The sequence below is a fragment of the Aplidium turbinatum genome, chromosome 13, assembly GCF_918807975.1.
Source record: "Aplidium turbinatum chromosome 13, kaAplTurb1.1, whole genome shotgun sequence".
In the NCBI taxonomy this organism is placed as follows: Eukaryota; Metazoa; Chordata; class Ascidiacea; order Aplousobranchia; family Polyclinidae; genus Aplidium; species Aplidium turbinatum.
Window position 1 is genome coordinate 7584920 of NC_137484.1, and position 16632 is coordinate 7601551.

General features: G+C 36.7%; 1 protein-coding gene across 1 annotated transcript in view; it reads left to right on the forward strand.

Annotated features, from left to right (window-relative positions):
• Positions 1-16049, forward strand: part of LOC145782237 (uncharacterized) — a 32170-nt gene extending 16121 nt beyond the window's left edge. Inside the window, exons 3-4 of the mRNA XM_082594018.1 lie at positions 11803-11927; positions 12685-16049. Of these exons, the coding sequence (XP_082450144.1) occupies positions 11803-11927; positions 12685-12904 (345 nt within the window). The 3' untranslated portion in view covers positions 12905-16049. The remainder of the gene's footprint in view (positions 1-11802; positions 11928-12684) is intronic.
• The last annotated feature ends 583 nt before the right edge of the window (positions 16050-16632 follow it).

Here is a 16632-nt window from a genome sequence, read left to right on the forward strand (position 1 = left end):
CTCGATGTTTTCCAAGGTCAAATCTTTCATGTCCATGCTGAGCCTTTGGGGAAATCAGCTGAAAGATAACAATTGCACGTATTTTCCCACATTGAAAAACACAATCCAACTTCATGCAGGATATACATTGCAACGTGCACCATATGTCACGAACACTATGTAGGACAAACCATGACAAAATTTTCCACACGTTGGGCCACACATAGATCTATTTGGAACAGTTTTAATTACTTTGATAAATCCGGTGACAAAGCAGCATTATTGAAACATTATGCGAAACTCCACAATATTGAACTCAAAAAGAAACCAGCTCTGGCAGACTGCTTTGTCGTTACTTTCGCCGAACAACCCAGCAAACATTATTTAGACATCGCTGAAGATAAATGGTTACATACAATCAAAGCCACCATAAACATACAGAAACTGATTCGACCAACCACTTAAATCCCATGTCATCAGCAACCTCCGACCCCTGTGGTGTAGATTCTTCAACTATGCCCATTTAAACGTATTCTTTTTTGACGCTTTGTCTATGTAAGCTTATGGCAATGGACTGAAATTAAATTGCGTTTTCTTTGTATTCGTCTTGTTGAACTGTTGTAATTTACTAGATGGATGCCCATTTACACTTATTCTTTATTGACGCTTTATCGATATAAACTTACGGCAATGGACTGAAACTAAATTGCGTTTTTCTTTGTATTCGCCTTCTTAAACTGTTGTAATTTACTAGACGGATGATCAGGTTAATGTATTTCTTGAATTTTGTATCAGAATATTGTTGGAAATCGTGGGAGAACACCAGTTAAGATTTAGGCTTGCAGGTTTTGATTTTAATATTATGTAACCATCTATTTAAAATATAATTTTTATGCGTGTTGATAACATCGGAGTTTGCTTTATTTGTTCGTTTTACGTATTTTTCAAATTTTCTTCTTTTTTTACATGTGCTAGCTGAAGATGCTATTACTATAGCGAAATCGATTCTTAACTTAATAAATTACACTAAGAGGTTAGATTGTTGTGCAAATGCCAGCATTTGATGAATGCAAATTAGCAGTGCCTACTCAATACGCTTTGAAATGCATTGTTCAAGTCTTTTGGAAAGTTTTAATGTTAGATTTCAGGATATCAAAAGCAAAGAACTGGAGCTTGGTGTCTTTTCTATCTCCTTCAATGTTACACCTGCTTCTGCACCCTATGAGCTCCAACTTGAACTCATAAAACTACAGAGTGATGACACGCTAAAAACGATGTATGTGAACAAGCCGTTGCTTGAATTTTATCGTGTATGTTTATCAAAGGAAAAGTTTTCGAACTTGAGACCTCACGCTCTCAAATGGTCATCTGTTTTCGGCAGCACGTACCTATGCGAACAGTTCTTTTCTAAAATGCACTTTATAAAAAGTCATTACAGGTCGAGGCTGACGGTGTCCGACGTTTTCTTCGTAAACAGTTCTTCGTAAACAGTTCTTCGTAAAGCAATTCTTCGTAAGCAATTTTTCGTAAAACAGTTCTTCGTAAAGTTAATTCTTTGTAAAACAATTCTTCCCAAAGCATTTATTCGTGCATGCAATGGAGATTTGATGTATACGAAGAAATGCTTTACGAAAAATTCTTTTACGGATTTCATTTCACCAACAACTGTTTACGAACAATTGTTTTATGAAGAATTGCTTACGAAGAATTGCTTTACGAAGAACTGTTTACGAAGAATTCGCCTATAACCGAGGCTGACAGATGAAAATCTTAGTATGCAATTGAGAGTTGCCACATCGTCTGTTTGACCTAATATTGAACGCTTAGTCAAGCAAAAAACTTTCCAAAAATCTCACTGAGCAAAAAAATTCAATGCTTCAATGTTATTGTTTGATATTTTATGCTTCAATGCTGCATTAGATAGCTTCAGCTGTATGATTCGCATGGGCTTTTGTTTGTTGTTTGAAAAAGAAGTTTCATTAACTGATTTGTTGTTTCGGAGCATAATGGTCGAAACACTCAGTCAACTTGAGCAAAAAGGATAGAGTCAAAAAAAGAAGAAATCATACTCATATGAAAGCAAACGCTTCGAAAATTAAACTGTTTTCATTATCAGTGCAAGTACTGTTGCTCTATCCTTTTTGCTCAAGTTGATTTGTTTTTATTTTTTACTGTTGTATGTCTCGATTTTGCGTAAGATAATTTCAACTGTGTGGGTTTTATTACTTTCATCTGCCGTTTGTTACTTTTCATGAATAATATCTGGAGTCGCTTCTAAAAGATTCATAGTACATTACGATTAAAAAGTTGTGTGGCCCGATAACTCATGTGTAATTGACAAAGTGGCCCGCGACCGCAAAAAGGTTTGTCACCCCTGATCTAAAGGAGGATCATCAGAAGGTCCTGAAAAACATGCAAAAGCAATAAATCGGTAATTCCTGAAAAGATATTAAATATTATAATTGTAATTTAATCTGCATAAAAAACCTTTAAATCTGTAATTCCTGAAAAGATATTAAATATTATAACCATAATCCAATCTGCAAGAAAAAACTCAGAATTACAAAGGGCTACCTCCATCCGAAGATGAATATCGAAGAATTAGCTCTCAACACTTTTTCATCACCCCCAAATTTGGCTTCGATATGTAGATGACATTTATGTTATAGGCTACTACAGAAAGACGCAGTAGATCAATTTCATCAACACTTAACGCCATATCAAACTCCATCCAATTCACTAAAGAAGTTGAAAGCGACCAAAGCATAGCATTTCATGATGTGAAGGTCAACAGACAAACCAACGGGTACATTAGCCACAGAGATTTACAAAAAACCGACACACACCAACAGGTACATGCAGGCGCGGATCTAGGAGTTTTTTTTCGGGGGGGACCAGAAAATTTGAAAATCAATTAAATAGAAAGAAAAAGATAGATATGAACAATGATACTACGACATATACGATATGCTATAAAATAGAGTCCAGTGATTTTCAACCTTCTTGTTTTAGGGGACCCCTTTGGTCCCTTCGAAGCAGTCGCGGACCGTTAAAAAAAATTTATCTGAAATTTTGGTAGCCTATATCGCTTCTTTTATAATAGAATCAAATGTTTCATAAGTTTCGAAGCGACACACTTAGAAAAATTTGCTGAACTCGCAACGCACTTATCACGACTGATGACATTGACGAAGTTATGTTATGAGCTTTATGTTGGCATACAGCATCAAAAATCAGTAATTTAGATGTTGATTTGATGTTTTTCAATAATTTTTTATCAAAAATCAATAGAGTTTAGCGACCGTTACAAACAATTTCTTCCTTTTTTCATTTCTAGTCAATTTTAATTCGTTATAATCTATGTCATTGCAAAACTGTGAGTGGTTATAGACTGCTGACTAACGTTTACATTTTTAAGTTAAGCATTGATCAATAGACTGCTGTCTCAAAAGAATTAAGTTGAACAAAGCCTGATTAAAAATTTAATTAATTCATTTATATGATATTTTTTTAGGAAACCAAACCTTTGCGCAAACCTTTGAACTTTCAAAGGACATCGCACCATAGTTAGTTGTGAGGTACAGTTTGAAAATCACAGTAATACATAAATAAAGCACAACCAACCAATTTTTAAATTTCGTAATTTATCAATCGTGCTGCAAACTCGGAAACTTTCACGGACCCCCTGAAATCGCTTCGCGGACCCCCAGTTGAGAAACACTGAAATGGACATTAAAACAGCCATTTTCATCAATTGTGAATGTTTAAAAAAGAAATTTTGCTTGAATAAAAATTGCTAAGCATGCAAAGTAAACTTGAAATCTGGTTTAAAACCCTGCATGCAGTGTCCATGACCAATTGGATATTTGTATGTTAGCAGGCATATACGGTAATTGATTGAAATTATAATGAAGACTAAAAACTATAAAACAGCCATTCAATGTTTCAGACTGTTTCAACTGACGTCATTTGGTTCAGCGTTGGCTTCAGCTGAGTCAGCTCCAACAAATGATGCTATGAAAATGTATTTGAAGTTGTATGAAAGAAAATAACGGAGTCTGATCGATGGATAATTTCAATCATAACAATTACAAAAAACTACCCCCCCCCCACCCCCGAGATAAGTTAAGTCCGCCATGGGACTAATATCAGCTGTTTAGAAGCATACCAAATCATTTGATGCGGAATCATAAAATTTCAACAATTGCTCACAAAATTTCTGGGGGGGAGCCCGGCCCCCCCATAAATCCGCGCCTAGGTACATGCAATGATGCAATACACATCACACCACCCACTTTAACACAAATTATCTATTCCCGAAACACTTTACAACCACGCCAACAACTTGGTCACCTCCACAGAGAACAAGAAAAACGAAAGCAAACAAATTTATAACACTTTAAAACTTAATGGGTTCCCCAAGAAAATGGCAGAACGGCACACTCATTTCTCAACCAAACGTCAGGTCAAACAAAGCAACAGCAAAACTTATAACAGTTTCACCAGTCACCACCATTTCATACATACAGAGAGTCGATAAGGCGAGCATTAAATCGCGCCGGAGTTAAAGTCGCTATGAAACCGTTTCGAACCATCGGCAATATTTTATCACTACCAAAAGACCCTACCCCTTTTCACAAAAATGTGGTGTTGTTTATGAAATTCCGTGTAATGATTGTGACGCAGTTTATATTGGCCAAACTGAACGTAGCATAAATTCCCGTTTCCCGGGTTAAAGAACATCGCAGAGCTGTCAAAAATATGGTCAGCCCTTTGTTCACACATGCTAAAAAAGGATCACAAATTAAGTGGTCAGAAACAAAAATTTTGAAAAATGAAAGTAATTATTATCAACGCACCATGGCAGAAAGTTGCTTCATCAACATTACATCAAAATATTGCAACGTACCATGGACTTCTAAATAGTAGCACCTGGACTGGACACGCAGTGACCAACATGAGGCCAAACAGTTGGTACAACGGTTGACCAACAGTGGGCCAACAGCCAAGTAACTAACCCTGTTGGCCCACTGTTGGCTAACTGTTGTACCAACTGTTTGGCCACATGTTGGCCACTGCGTGTCCAGTCCAGGTGCTACTATTTAGAAGTCCATGAACGTACTCAACCCGAACGACGGAAACCTTTTACCAAAACTTTATAAATCATTATTGTCTCGACACGCAGGCTTCAAGCCTACTTAAACACAGTTGGAAACGTTATTGTAATTTAATTTCGTCTCGAATTTCTAGTGGTCTTCACTGCTTCGAATTTATGTTTATTGTTGGAACTTTTTACGTAATTTAACGTGGAAAGTAACCGCCCACACATCATTAGATTCATTAGCCAATTTTTGAAACATTGTGTTCTATTTTTCTTGCTTTCAATCGCATTTTTTTCTGTTGGTCTTCACTGCTTCGAATTATGTTTATTGTTGGAAGTTTTTACGTAATTTAATGTGGAAAGTAACCGCTCACACATCATTGGCCAATTTTTCAAAATGTTGTGTGTTTTATTTTTTCTTGCCTTCAATCGCACTGCAGTATATAGTATCCCCTTGTGAAAGTTTAGTTTGGATGTTATTTGCTCTGAGGAAGCGCATTGTCATGGTGCGCGAAATTGAAGCAATAAACCATCCTGTTTGTTCTTGCTTTTACTTTCAATTTCATCAGATGAACGTTGCAACTAGTGCTAGAAACGAAGTAACCTATAGTAAACTGAATTGTTTGTTTGTTTGACTTGATTTAAAACAGTTTGATTGCTTTTTCTGGCAGTCCAGGAAATCCTCTGCATTTTTCGGAATGCCCACATTTCAAACCCATTTATTCTTTTATTAATTGATTTGGTAATTGTCCAGGTTTCTGAATTATATTTAAAAATTGGATAAATGTAACACTTCAATACTCTGAATCTGGTTGCGAAAGATATGTTCTTGTTGCATAATATTGTTTTCATTTGCTGGAAAGAGGCTTTTGCTTGAGCAATACGTATATTGAACTCCTTATCATCTTAAAGTAGGCTACTTGAGTTTGAATTTGTTTCTATGACGACATTACCCACCAGTTCTGAACGCTTGTTCAGAAGGTGGCCACTATCGGCCTTTAGAATGGCCAGCTTTTCAGCCAAACAGAGGCCACAATTATTACGACCGCCTCCACTATAAGGCCGAGCACAGCTATGGATGGACCATGTTATTTTAGGATCAACACCCCTGTCTTAAGGTCCCAAACCGCCTTTGATAGTTCCGTGCTGTTTCGTTTAGCTAGACCTATCCATGAAGGAACATTTTTGGTTGGAAAAACGTTTTTTAAAAGTAGTTTCACAACAACCAATGTATTTAAGAATCTTCGGGCCGTTATCAATGGTGGCTTTGTAAACAACGGCCTTCTGCAAGCATTGCCCATTCAAAGGACAATCTGACTTCATCCTGGAATTGCAACCAAGCTGAGATTGTTCATTATCAGCCTGCAATATTTATTTATTGTGGGTCGATAGGATGCTTGCAACATTCGGAGTACAACTATAGCTCAGCTTAATAGTATTACGGTTGAATATTTTATGCAATCTATGATGGGGCGGAAAGTGGATGGAAATGAGTCTGTAAAACTCCTTACCAATGTTGCTATCAACCTGCAAGCTGAAAGGAGGATTAAACCATAAAATTTTTCGACTCCTTTTCCTAGATGTGCGCAAGTTATTAGCAGGGTTGTAGCAAACTCTCTCCGTAAAACCACTAAACGTAAAACTAGTGGTTTTACGGAGAGAGTTTGCTACAACCCTGCTAATAACTAATAATCTCTGTGGCTAATGTACCGTTGGTTTCGCTTCACATCATGAAATGCTATGCTTTGGTTGCTTTCAACTTCTTTAGTGAATTGGATGGAGTCTGATATGGCGTTTAAGTGTTGATGAAACTGATCTACTGCGTCTTTTTGTAGTATGTATAACATAAGTGTCATCTACATATCGAAGCCAAATTTGGGAGTGATGAAAAAGTGTTGAGAGCTAATTCTTCGATGTGTTGATTTCGATAATTGTCCTGATGAACACTAGGGTGATTCAAAAAAAACTTTTTTCTAAATTTGATCAATTTGGTTGTTTAGACCTGTGTATTTTGGACACGAAAAACACCTCGTCAAGTCTCAGGTCAATCGGTCGACATTTGACGCCCTAGAAGTGGACCCCTTTTTTGCCCGGGGCTCGAAAAAGGTATTTTTGCTGTATCTCGGTTGCCACTTGAGGTAGAAGGCTGGGACTAGGCTTAAAATGACCAGAATACATGAGTTCCTATTTAACTTTAAGAGGAACATAGGGTCTATCTAGCTTATTTTCCTCATAAACCTTAATAAACTGATTTTTTTAGCCAAATTCACTACGACGTGATACAAACCAACCCCCTATTGCCATGTTTATACTTAATTATAACTTCAATAAACTTTAAATATATTTGTTTTCATTTGCTCAGGCTGTATATTAATTTGAAAGTAGTAATTAACTTGAAGTGTTTGATTTCTAAAACCTGAAAATCTGATGGCAATGAAAACAAGAACAGAAACCCGCTTATGGCCATTCGATCGATGTCTAAATGCCACTGATTTTTCATATGTTGGATCACTACCTCCAACAGTTGAAGATGTTTTGTTTAACTGCCGCTCTCGTCACAAACATCACCAACTTGAGACAAGCAGGCAGTCTTCTTTAAAGGATTCAGCAAAGGAAACTGTGGTGGAAGTACAAAAATGGTGGATTCGAGCAGGGTACAAATGTAAGAGAGAGCATGAACTGGTCCTAGACATTTTGAATATTGATAAAAGGTGGAAACAACTCACCCAAGATCACAATAAAATTGTTAATAGAACTAAGAAGATGACAGACTCTATCAATAAGAAGCAGAATGATTTCATCAAAGATTGTGAAATGACTTTTCGTGTTGTACCGATCACATATGAGAAGTATCTCAGTGAATCTGCTGTGCAAACCCAAGACTTGTCTGCTAAACAAAAGTTTCAAACTGACTTGAAATACTTGATGGATATGCATGTACTTGTGGGCAATGATAGGTATGGAGGTATTGGACCTCAAGATAAGGCTCTTGCATCTGCTAAGAAACAACGAGATGAAAGAAACTCTAAAAGACTAAGATTTGTCAGTAGCCAAACTGATGTTGCTTCAACTTCATCTAGCCCACCAGAAGTTTTCAATGCTATCTTTTCCTCTGAATATGAAGCATCTATCTCATCATGTGATAAATCTGATGATTATGTTCCAGTAGCAAAAAAGAAGACTGCAACAGTGACTTTTGGTAAAGAAGCATTGAAAAGGGCAAGTTTACAAGCTGAAATTGATGGTATCAGTACTCGACAACAACTGAAATACACAGCATGTTTAGTTCAAGCTTGAGGTGGAGATATTGATGATGTTGCATTGTCACAATCAACTATTCTTCGATACAAAAAACATGCTCGAAAAGAAAAAGTATTGCATATAAATGACGATAATACTGAATTGTTGCAAAATGAAAAAGCTGTTTGGATGCTCCACTGGGATGGCAAAACAATCAAGAAGAAGACTCACACTGGGAAAAACAAGCCAGTTCTTGCTGTAGTACTACATTGCTTGAATGATGATGAAGAAGTGCTGGTGGATGTTATCAACGTTACAGGCCATGGTGGATCAACAAAAGAAACTGAACAAGTGATTGAGTCATTGAAAACAGTTGGTTTTTGTAAAGAGCGCATTCTGGGTGTCGTGTTTGACACTACTGCAGTGAACACTGGATATAAAACTGGAATTACTGTTCAACTTCAAAATCATATAGGACATAGTATTTTACAAATGGCATGTCGACACCATGTAATGGAGTTGGTATGCGGTGGAGCAGCTACTGTTGTTTATGGTGATACTGAATCTCCCTACGAAGCAGTATTCAAAAACTTTGCAGAAGTCTGGAACGAAATTGTTACAGCAAATTATGATATATTTACTTCAAAAAGCAGAAAACTGTATGGTATCAAAGAGACAGTGCTCGATTTTCTTTACAAATGGCTTGAAGATAGCAATAATATTCGTGAGGACTACAGAAAACTGGCTGAGTTATCTGTTCTGTTCCTAGGTGGTGCTTTTCCTCAGGAGTACAACTTCACTTTCAAAGCTCCTGGTGCATTCCACCATGCACGTTGGATGGCCAAGGTCATCTACACCATACAAATTGCTCTTTTTAGATGTCAATTATCTCAGGTAACAGGCTTTACACATTGCAGTTACCTTGACAATATATATTCACTTGCTTCATTTTTGACCATCTTTTATGTCAAGTACTGGTTTAAATCACCAAATACCTTTGATGCAGCAGTCAACGATTTGGAAATGTGGAATGGTATTAATGAAGTTATACATGCATCCAAAGGAGAAATATCCACCTATCCTAATCTCTTCTATGATATGTCTGTTGCTGCACAGAACAAGCTAAACTCACATTTATGGTACCTTACAGAGCGTCATGTTGTTTTAGCATTTGCGAGTGATCGAGTTCCATTGACAACTAAAGTACAAATGTGGAAAAAATTACAATCATACAGGTCAAGTTCTAAACGTGCTGTCATTGGGAAAGGTTTGGTGCAGATGCCTGTGTTAAAAAAGTCTACTCGACTCCCTGATCTCATTGGAAGTGACTCTTTTGAATTATTCAAAGTTTTGCCACAATTTGAGTGCTTGACATGGAGCAATCCAAGATTGTGGAGTGAAATGGAAGAGTTTGCTTTATTCCAAAGCCTTCTCCAGAACATACCCTGCATAAATGATGTTGTTGAAAGAGTTCTTGGTATGGTGACTGACATTGAACTGAGACAATCTGCCCCTAAAAGCGAAGCTGGTATCAACGAAGCTATCAAACTTACGTATGCTTAATTGCTTATCGTTGTCAAGTCAGAAAAGCAGCTAAACAGTCCTTGACATCAAAAAAAGCTAACACTACTAGTAAAAAGTTCTTGAAAGACTTTAAATGGTGAACGTCCTTATACTGAGCAAACACCATCTTGATAAACTGAACACATGAAACTGCTAATCTTGATTTTATTTAAACGTTTCATTTTCTCATATCTCTTATTTAAATACGTTTTACCAGTACCTAACAGTTGTATAATTTGTGTGTTATCAACGCCCTTTTTCTATACATGTGAGAGGGAACATATGCTATCAAAACATTCCTTTTAGCAATGAATTTCTATTTGGCTTTCAACCAAAATTCCAAACATCACCAAAGTTCTCTCTAAGTGCGCTGGTTTCATGAATTTTGACCATTTTTGCCCCTTCGAAGGACCTAAAAAACGGTTTTAGGGGATTTATGAAGAAAATGAGCTAGATAGACCCTATGTTCCTCTTAAAGTTAGATAGGAAGTTATGTATTCCGGTCATTTTAAACCTAGTCCCAGCCTTCTACCTCAATTGGCTACCGAGATACAGCAAAAATACCCTTTTCGAGCCCCGGGCAAAAAAGGGGTCCACTTCTAGGGCGTCAAATGTCGACCGATTGACCTGAGACTTGACAAGGTGTTTTTCGTGTCCAAAATGCACAGGTCTAAACAACCAAACTGATCAAATTTAGAAAAAAGTTTTTTTTGAATCACCCTAATGAACACCCAAACTTTCAATATAGGCCTACAGGTTACTTCATCGTTATTAAAAAAGGGGCGATTAGGCCTACTTTAAACCCGTATCAACGTATAGTCAATCGAGAATCCGCGTAAAGCAGATACAAAAGCATCAATAAATTTGAGAAAAATGTGAATACTATAATATTAACGACGACCTTTTAGAGTACATGTTAATTCAAACAGAAAAAGAAAATGATTGGTAATGGCTGTGAAGCCAGGACTTTTGAAATTCTTAATTTCAAGACTTAATAAATTATTTGAATTTCATCTATCCGTTGTACGTCGCATATTTTGCAGAGCATTGCACATATACAGTTTTAGATCCTGTACTGATCATAGTTGTTGGGTAATCCTGGCGGAATTCGGACAGTTTTAGTTTGAAGTTTGGACATTTTAGAACAAATAATGCAAAATGCTTAATTTGTGGTCCAGCACTTCACTGACATCACAGGAAAATAAAATTAAACATTTGCACAAAAACAACGTCCGAATAATTTCCTAGCCGTCGGACAGAGCATATAAAATTAGGCCAATTTATCGTTTTTTGTCCGAGTTTTAGGCCACCTGACAACCGTAGTTCTGATAGACAGTTATGAAATGAATCTAATCTCAGACAGCAAAATCTGTCATTTTTACATTGATTTATTGCCTGCAGACGGTGAATCAATGTAAAAATGACGGATTTTGCTGTCTGGGATCGGATAAAGTAGGCGAATGTTCATTTATGATTTACAGCCTACATCTTCATCTTAGTTTACTAAGATTTGTAACGACAGATATGAAATTATTTGCAAACCTTCATGCATTTGTCCAAAGTATTACAGGCCTCTACCATGAAGGTAAAAAGGCTAGAAAAACACTGTAGCCAAAAATCCTGTTTCCTTGTGTTCAATTGAAATATCATTTTTGTTGTTTATGAAGATTGAAAACTTACATTCAAAAAAACTTTTTCAACATTTTAGCAAAACCTTTTCAATCTCTATAGGCTATCACAATATTTGAATTCAATGCGTTTTGTATGGTGACGTATATTTCTCGAAGAAAGACAAGACCCAGTGTGGAATTGTACCTAATATTTTTGTTGCCGATATGATTTCAGGGTACGATATTGCTTTTGTTTTAATTGTATTGTAGAAAAAATAAATAAAAATTCTTTCATCATTTTTTTTTCAGTATCTAAAAATATTTGACGAAGATCTGCGCAAGCACATTGACTTATCTGACTACCTAATGGTCGAAATGGTAGTAGTGGAGGATGGCTATCTTAACAGGGGAATCATGTCTCGTTTATTAGAAAGGTAAAAAAGCTTCTGTCGTCTGTAAATATAACGTGAAAGTGCATACTTGTTGTTGCATGCAAGACAACTAAAGCCGATATTGGCGTATTGTTGTGGCCACAAACTGACCGTTTTGACCTGTTCCCTTGATTGCGCAGGTGAGCCAGATTACGGGCAACATAGATTACTAAAGATGCTATCCATTTTATTCAGTAAAACTTGAGGGTAAATTTGTTGGAACATGAGGCTAATCACCATGCACGCAGGTTGCTATACAAATCTAGAAACACTTTTCATTTAAAAATGCAATCGTCGGAAGGTTAATGCGTAACACAAATGGCAAGTGTGAAGAAAGGGGCGTTACTGAAGAACCCAGCCTTGTGGGCGAAACACGGTGTCTATCGCTGTTAATTCTTGCTACAAATCGGCTGCCAAGAAACAAATGGCAAGTGTTGCCAAAAGAGAGTCATCGTTTTAGTAACTTGGGCAATAGCCTACTTTTTTTTAATACTACACAGAAAATGTCGTGTTTTGCTTCAATTTTTTGTTCATATGCCAAAAGAGTTGCTACAGTGTATAGCCAAAAATACCAGGCAAAAATGTTTTCAACGGCCTACTCCAACCATGCCGATTACAGATGATAATTTGTTTTGCCTCCATGTTTTTACAAATATAATTTATTTCAACTCGATCTTATTTTGACTGTGTGGTTGAACGTTTTATGATAGGCTATAGTCTGTTGTGTGTTGTCTCGATTCAATAGCCATGATGCTTTCAGACTTGCATTGAATACAAAAGAGACCAATATTCGGTATATCACAACCTTGGCTGCGTCAAACTATGTGCAACGTATAAATGTCAAGCTTGGATGCAAAGAACTTAAAGAAGTCAAATACAAAGAGTACGTCGATAAAGTTACTGGAAAGATGCCTTTCAAAAACCCTCCATCACCGCACACTTCTTGTAAATTGATGTGTTTAGATCTTGACGAACATTAATCGTAGAAGTGTAACACATTTGCAATATTTAACTCTCTCTCGCTGATAGCATCACTTTTAATTGTTTTAAATGATTTGCGATTTCAAGCGAAACGCCCAGCACCATTTTAAAATGATGCTCGTCAAAAAGCTTTGCTTGTAGCTAAATATCTATAAATTTATGTATTTTTTTTTACACACGTGCTGCTGGCTAGGAGATATCAAAATTGTTTTGAAAAATATTTGGAATTCTAAAACTTTTCATGTTCTGGAGTAGTGGTGTCCCAACATTTTCCAGACGGCCAGATTTGATAATGCAGAAGTCCCTGCAGGGAAACAGTCTCTGAAAATCTTGTTTTGCTTAAAAAATATGCATGTTGGCATATACTGTATAGCAACATTGTATTATTTACAGTCATTTTCATACAACAAAGCAATTTGCAGGTTTAAGTATTTTGTTGTTTACTTATTGTATACAACGATGATTCTTACTTTTCTCGCATGGCTGTGGTCTATAAGGAAACACTGTCTTCATTAATTTTGTAAAAAATGCAAGCTGAATTTGTGTAATTTCTGTGTGTTTGCTGGCCAAAAATAACACACCCCTAAAAAGTGTCGAATGCACCAACAGTGATTAACTTAAACAATGATTAAAGTTAATCATTGATTAACTAAACAGTGATTAAAGTTAATTCGTTGTTGGTATGCACCAACAAAATTTTGTGCATGATTAGTTAATCAATGATTTAATCAGACTGTTGATGGTTTTTGCTGAGTCATAACTCTAGCAATGAGTATTTCTATGATTTGTTATGGGGTTCAGTACAGTTCAGTGGTGGAAAAAGGTAGGCCTACATACATTGTTTGTTCATAGCAATGGCAAAAAGCGTTACATTTGCTGATAAATTATTTGGTAGAAACTTAAGCTGGACCAGTATTCACAAAGTTGCTCGAAATGATATCTGGTGTAATATGTGAGCCAGGCACTAAAAGCAGCCCTTTTGTCAGGTGCCAATGAAGGACCTTTTTAAAGTGCTCCCTGGTTTTAACTACTGAAGTTGGTGTGCCGTACCTTTCACTACATTGCAGAAGCAGCCTGAAATCAGCTGAATTTAGCAGATGCAGTTAGGCTACAAGGTGGTTCATCAGAAATTTGAAAGTGAATCTTTGAGACAATTCCACAGTGTTTTCTAACCGGGGGTAGGAGAGGTGTTATGACAATCTAATATCAAGAAACCATTTCTCATGCTTTTTAAGAAGTTGTAAAAGGGCATTTCAAATGTCAGCAACGGTTGTGCAAGGTCGCTTTGCTTTTCAAAACTTTAGGGGCCCGGATTTTTGCGTGGTATCGGGCCCGAAATGTTCTCTCAATGGCCCTGATAGAAACCATCGCATTTTGAAAGAGGTTTATCTTGTTTTTGACCATATTGTGCTCGAAATACTCAGAATGAACTAAATTTAATGTAATTTTTTCAAAATTTTCTGAGGGAGGCCTCCACCTGTTACTGGGGTTGCCTAGGTCAACACACTGGAGGGGGTCCATCTGCATGGATTAACTCCTTGCTGTTTAAACTCCTGGCAATGCCACTACAAGACTACAGGGTGCTAAACTGTCCAGACCAGTTTACAGTAGTGCTCAGGCTTTGTTAAAAACAACATGTTTTATTTTACGCCCATTGCGACAACATACAGTACACTGCGATTACTCATGCAACACAACAGACGACTGGAAGCAGCGAAGGAACCATACAGTTATCAAGCAGACGCTCTCACCACTCAGGCGGCTAGATGTTAAGGTGGAGGTAATAGAATGCTTTTCATCAAGACACAACTGCCACTAGAAATTTATTTTCATAAACATTGGGCTAATGTTAATTTTTCTGAAATGATTTGACTACATTATTTTACTGTTTTGTATTTCAGTGTAGAATAAATATTTCACAATTTTTTCTTGACTGTTAAATTTAATTCATTTATAAAATGTCAAAACAACGATTGCAAAATTTTTCTCCACACGAAAAAGACCTGTTTCTCACTTGCATTGCAACATATCGCAATATTACTGAATGCAAGAAGACTGATGGTGTGACCACACACAACAAAAATGATGCCTGGCGGGAACTCACCAAAGATTTTAATGGTGCCTCAACCTTCGCAGTTAGAGAAGAGGGTACGCTTCGAAGGTTGTGGACAAACATGAAGGCTCAGGCAAAAAAAAGGGTCTCTTTGGCCCGCCAAGAACGCTTCACCACTGGCGGTGGTCCACCCCAAAAGAGTAATGACACCGAAAAAGAAAATTTGAATTAGCTGAACAACTGATACAGGCACAAATCGAGCAATGTAAAAAATAACAAATTTGAGCTTTGCTACTCTGTTTAAGTATTTATGTGATAACTAGGGCGATTTTTGTAACCAAAGTTACTTTTTTATAGTTGTACCAATTAACAAAAGAAATGTGTAACCAAAATTTCATGGTTGTGTGGAGTCAATGTTTAAAATGCTATAAAGTTACCAAAAGTCACTTTATGTTTTTAGATTACTTTTCATTTGTTAGGTCACTTTATTTTGCATACTTTTTTGCCTAATTCCCCTGTTTGTATATCTTTTATTGCTACTGGAGAGATGAATTTACATTTTATGTAATGCCAAGACTTTTAATATATCTTCTACTATGGTATGGATTTTAGGTATGCACGAGCCCATGCTTGTTCGTATCACGTGTATTACCGAAAACTCGTTAATAAATTTTTGCGATCAAACAAATTGTGTTAAGTATATTTAACCAATTGTTTTCCTTGCAACAGCTAAATTGTTTGTTTTTTCCTGCTGTTTTCCCTGCAACAGCTAAGTTGTATAAAGTGTTCGATTGACAGAAACTTCTTCCCAGAGAATGTAAAACATTACATTGTGTAATTTGAATGTGTAATTCTGATTTGAGTACAAATTGAAACTAATTTAGATGCTTTTTTATGTGGAATTGCTGCCATTTCTTTCGCTTTCTTGTTTTCGTTGAATAAAGTTACTTTTTGGTGAATTTTTCGCAAAATTGAAGTAATTTTGGTTACAAAAATCGCCCCAGTGATAACATTTTGTATATATACAATTGAATGGTTGTAACTTTTCGCTGTTCGTAATTGTTATTCAGAACAATTTAGAAATAAACACACCAGGTAGCTGTAGCCATGGTTTCATAACTTCATTAAAACAGACAGAAAAAACTGGTACCGTACCTCAGGATACTACCCTGCCAGCAAATCAACCACTATTTACATTGATTCAACGTCTGTAAATGTTGAATCAATGTAAAAAAAGTATTTGCTGGCTGAGTATTTACTCACAGATCCCTCATCAGGTGTACAATGAAAGAAAACAGCAACCGGCTCGTTTACAGCACTGGGTGAAAATCAATCGATTACGTTAAAAACATTACTTTAGTTTAAAAATATTGACAACCCATGTCCTCCTGGTGACAAGATTGGTGTATGAGTTCCAAGACCGGATTACTTTAGGAGTATTGACTGATAATTTGCCATCTCATTGCATTTCCACCAACTGTGGGCATGGGTTGCTGTTGGCTCCTTATGCTGGAGTTGGCGTGAGATGAAGATTCTTCAAAATCCACAAATTCACTACGGCGAACAGCAAAATTATGCAAACAAGCAGTTGCGACTATAATGGGAGGGGTGTTGTCCAGTTTAGTTCAGAGAGGAATTCGCAAGCACCGAAACCTTTGCTTCCAAACTTCGCTT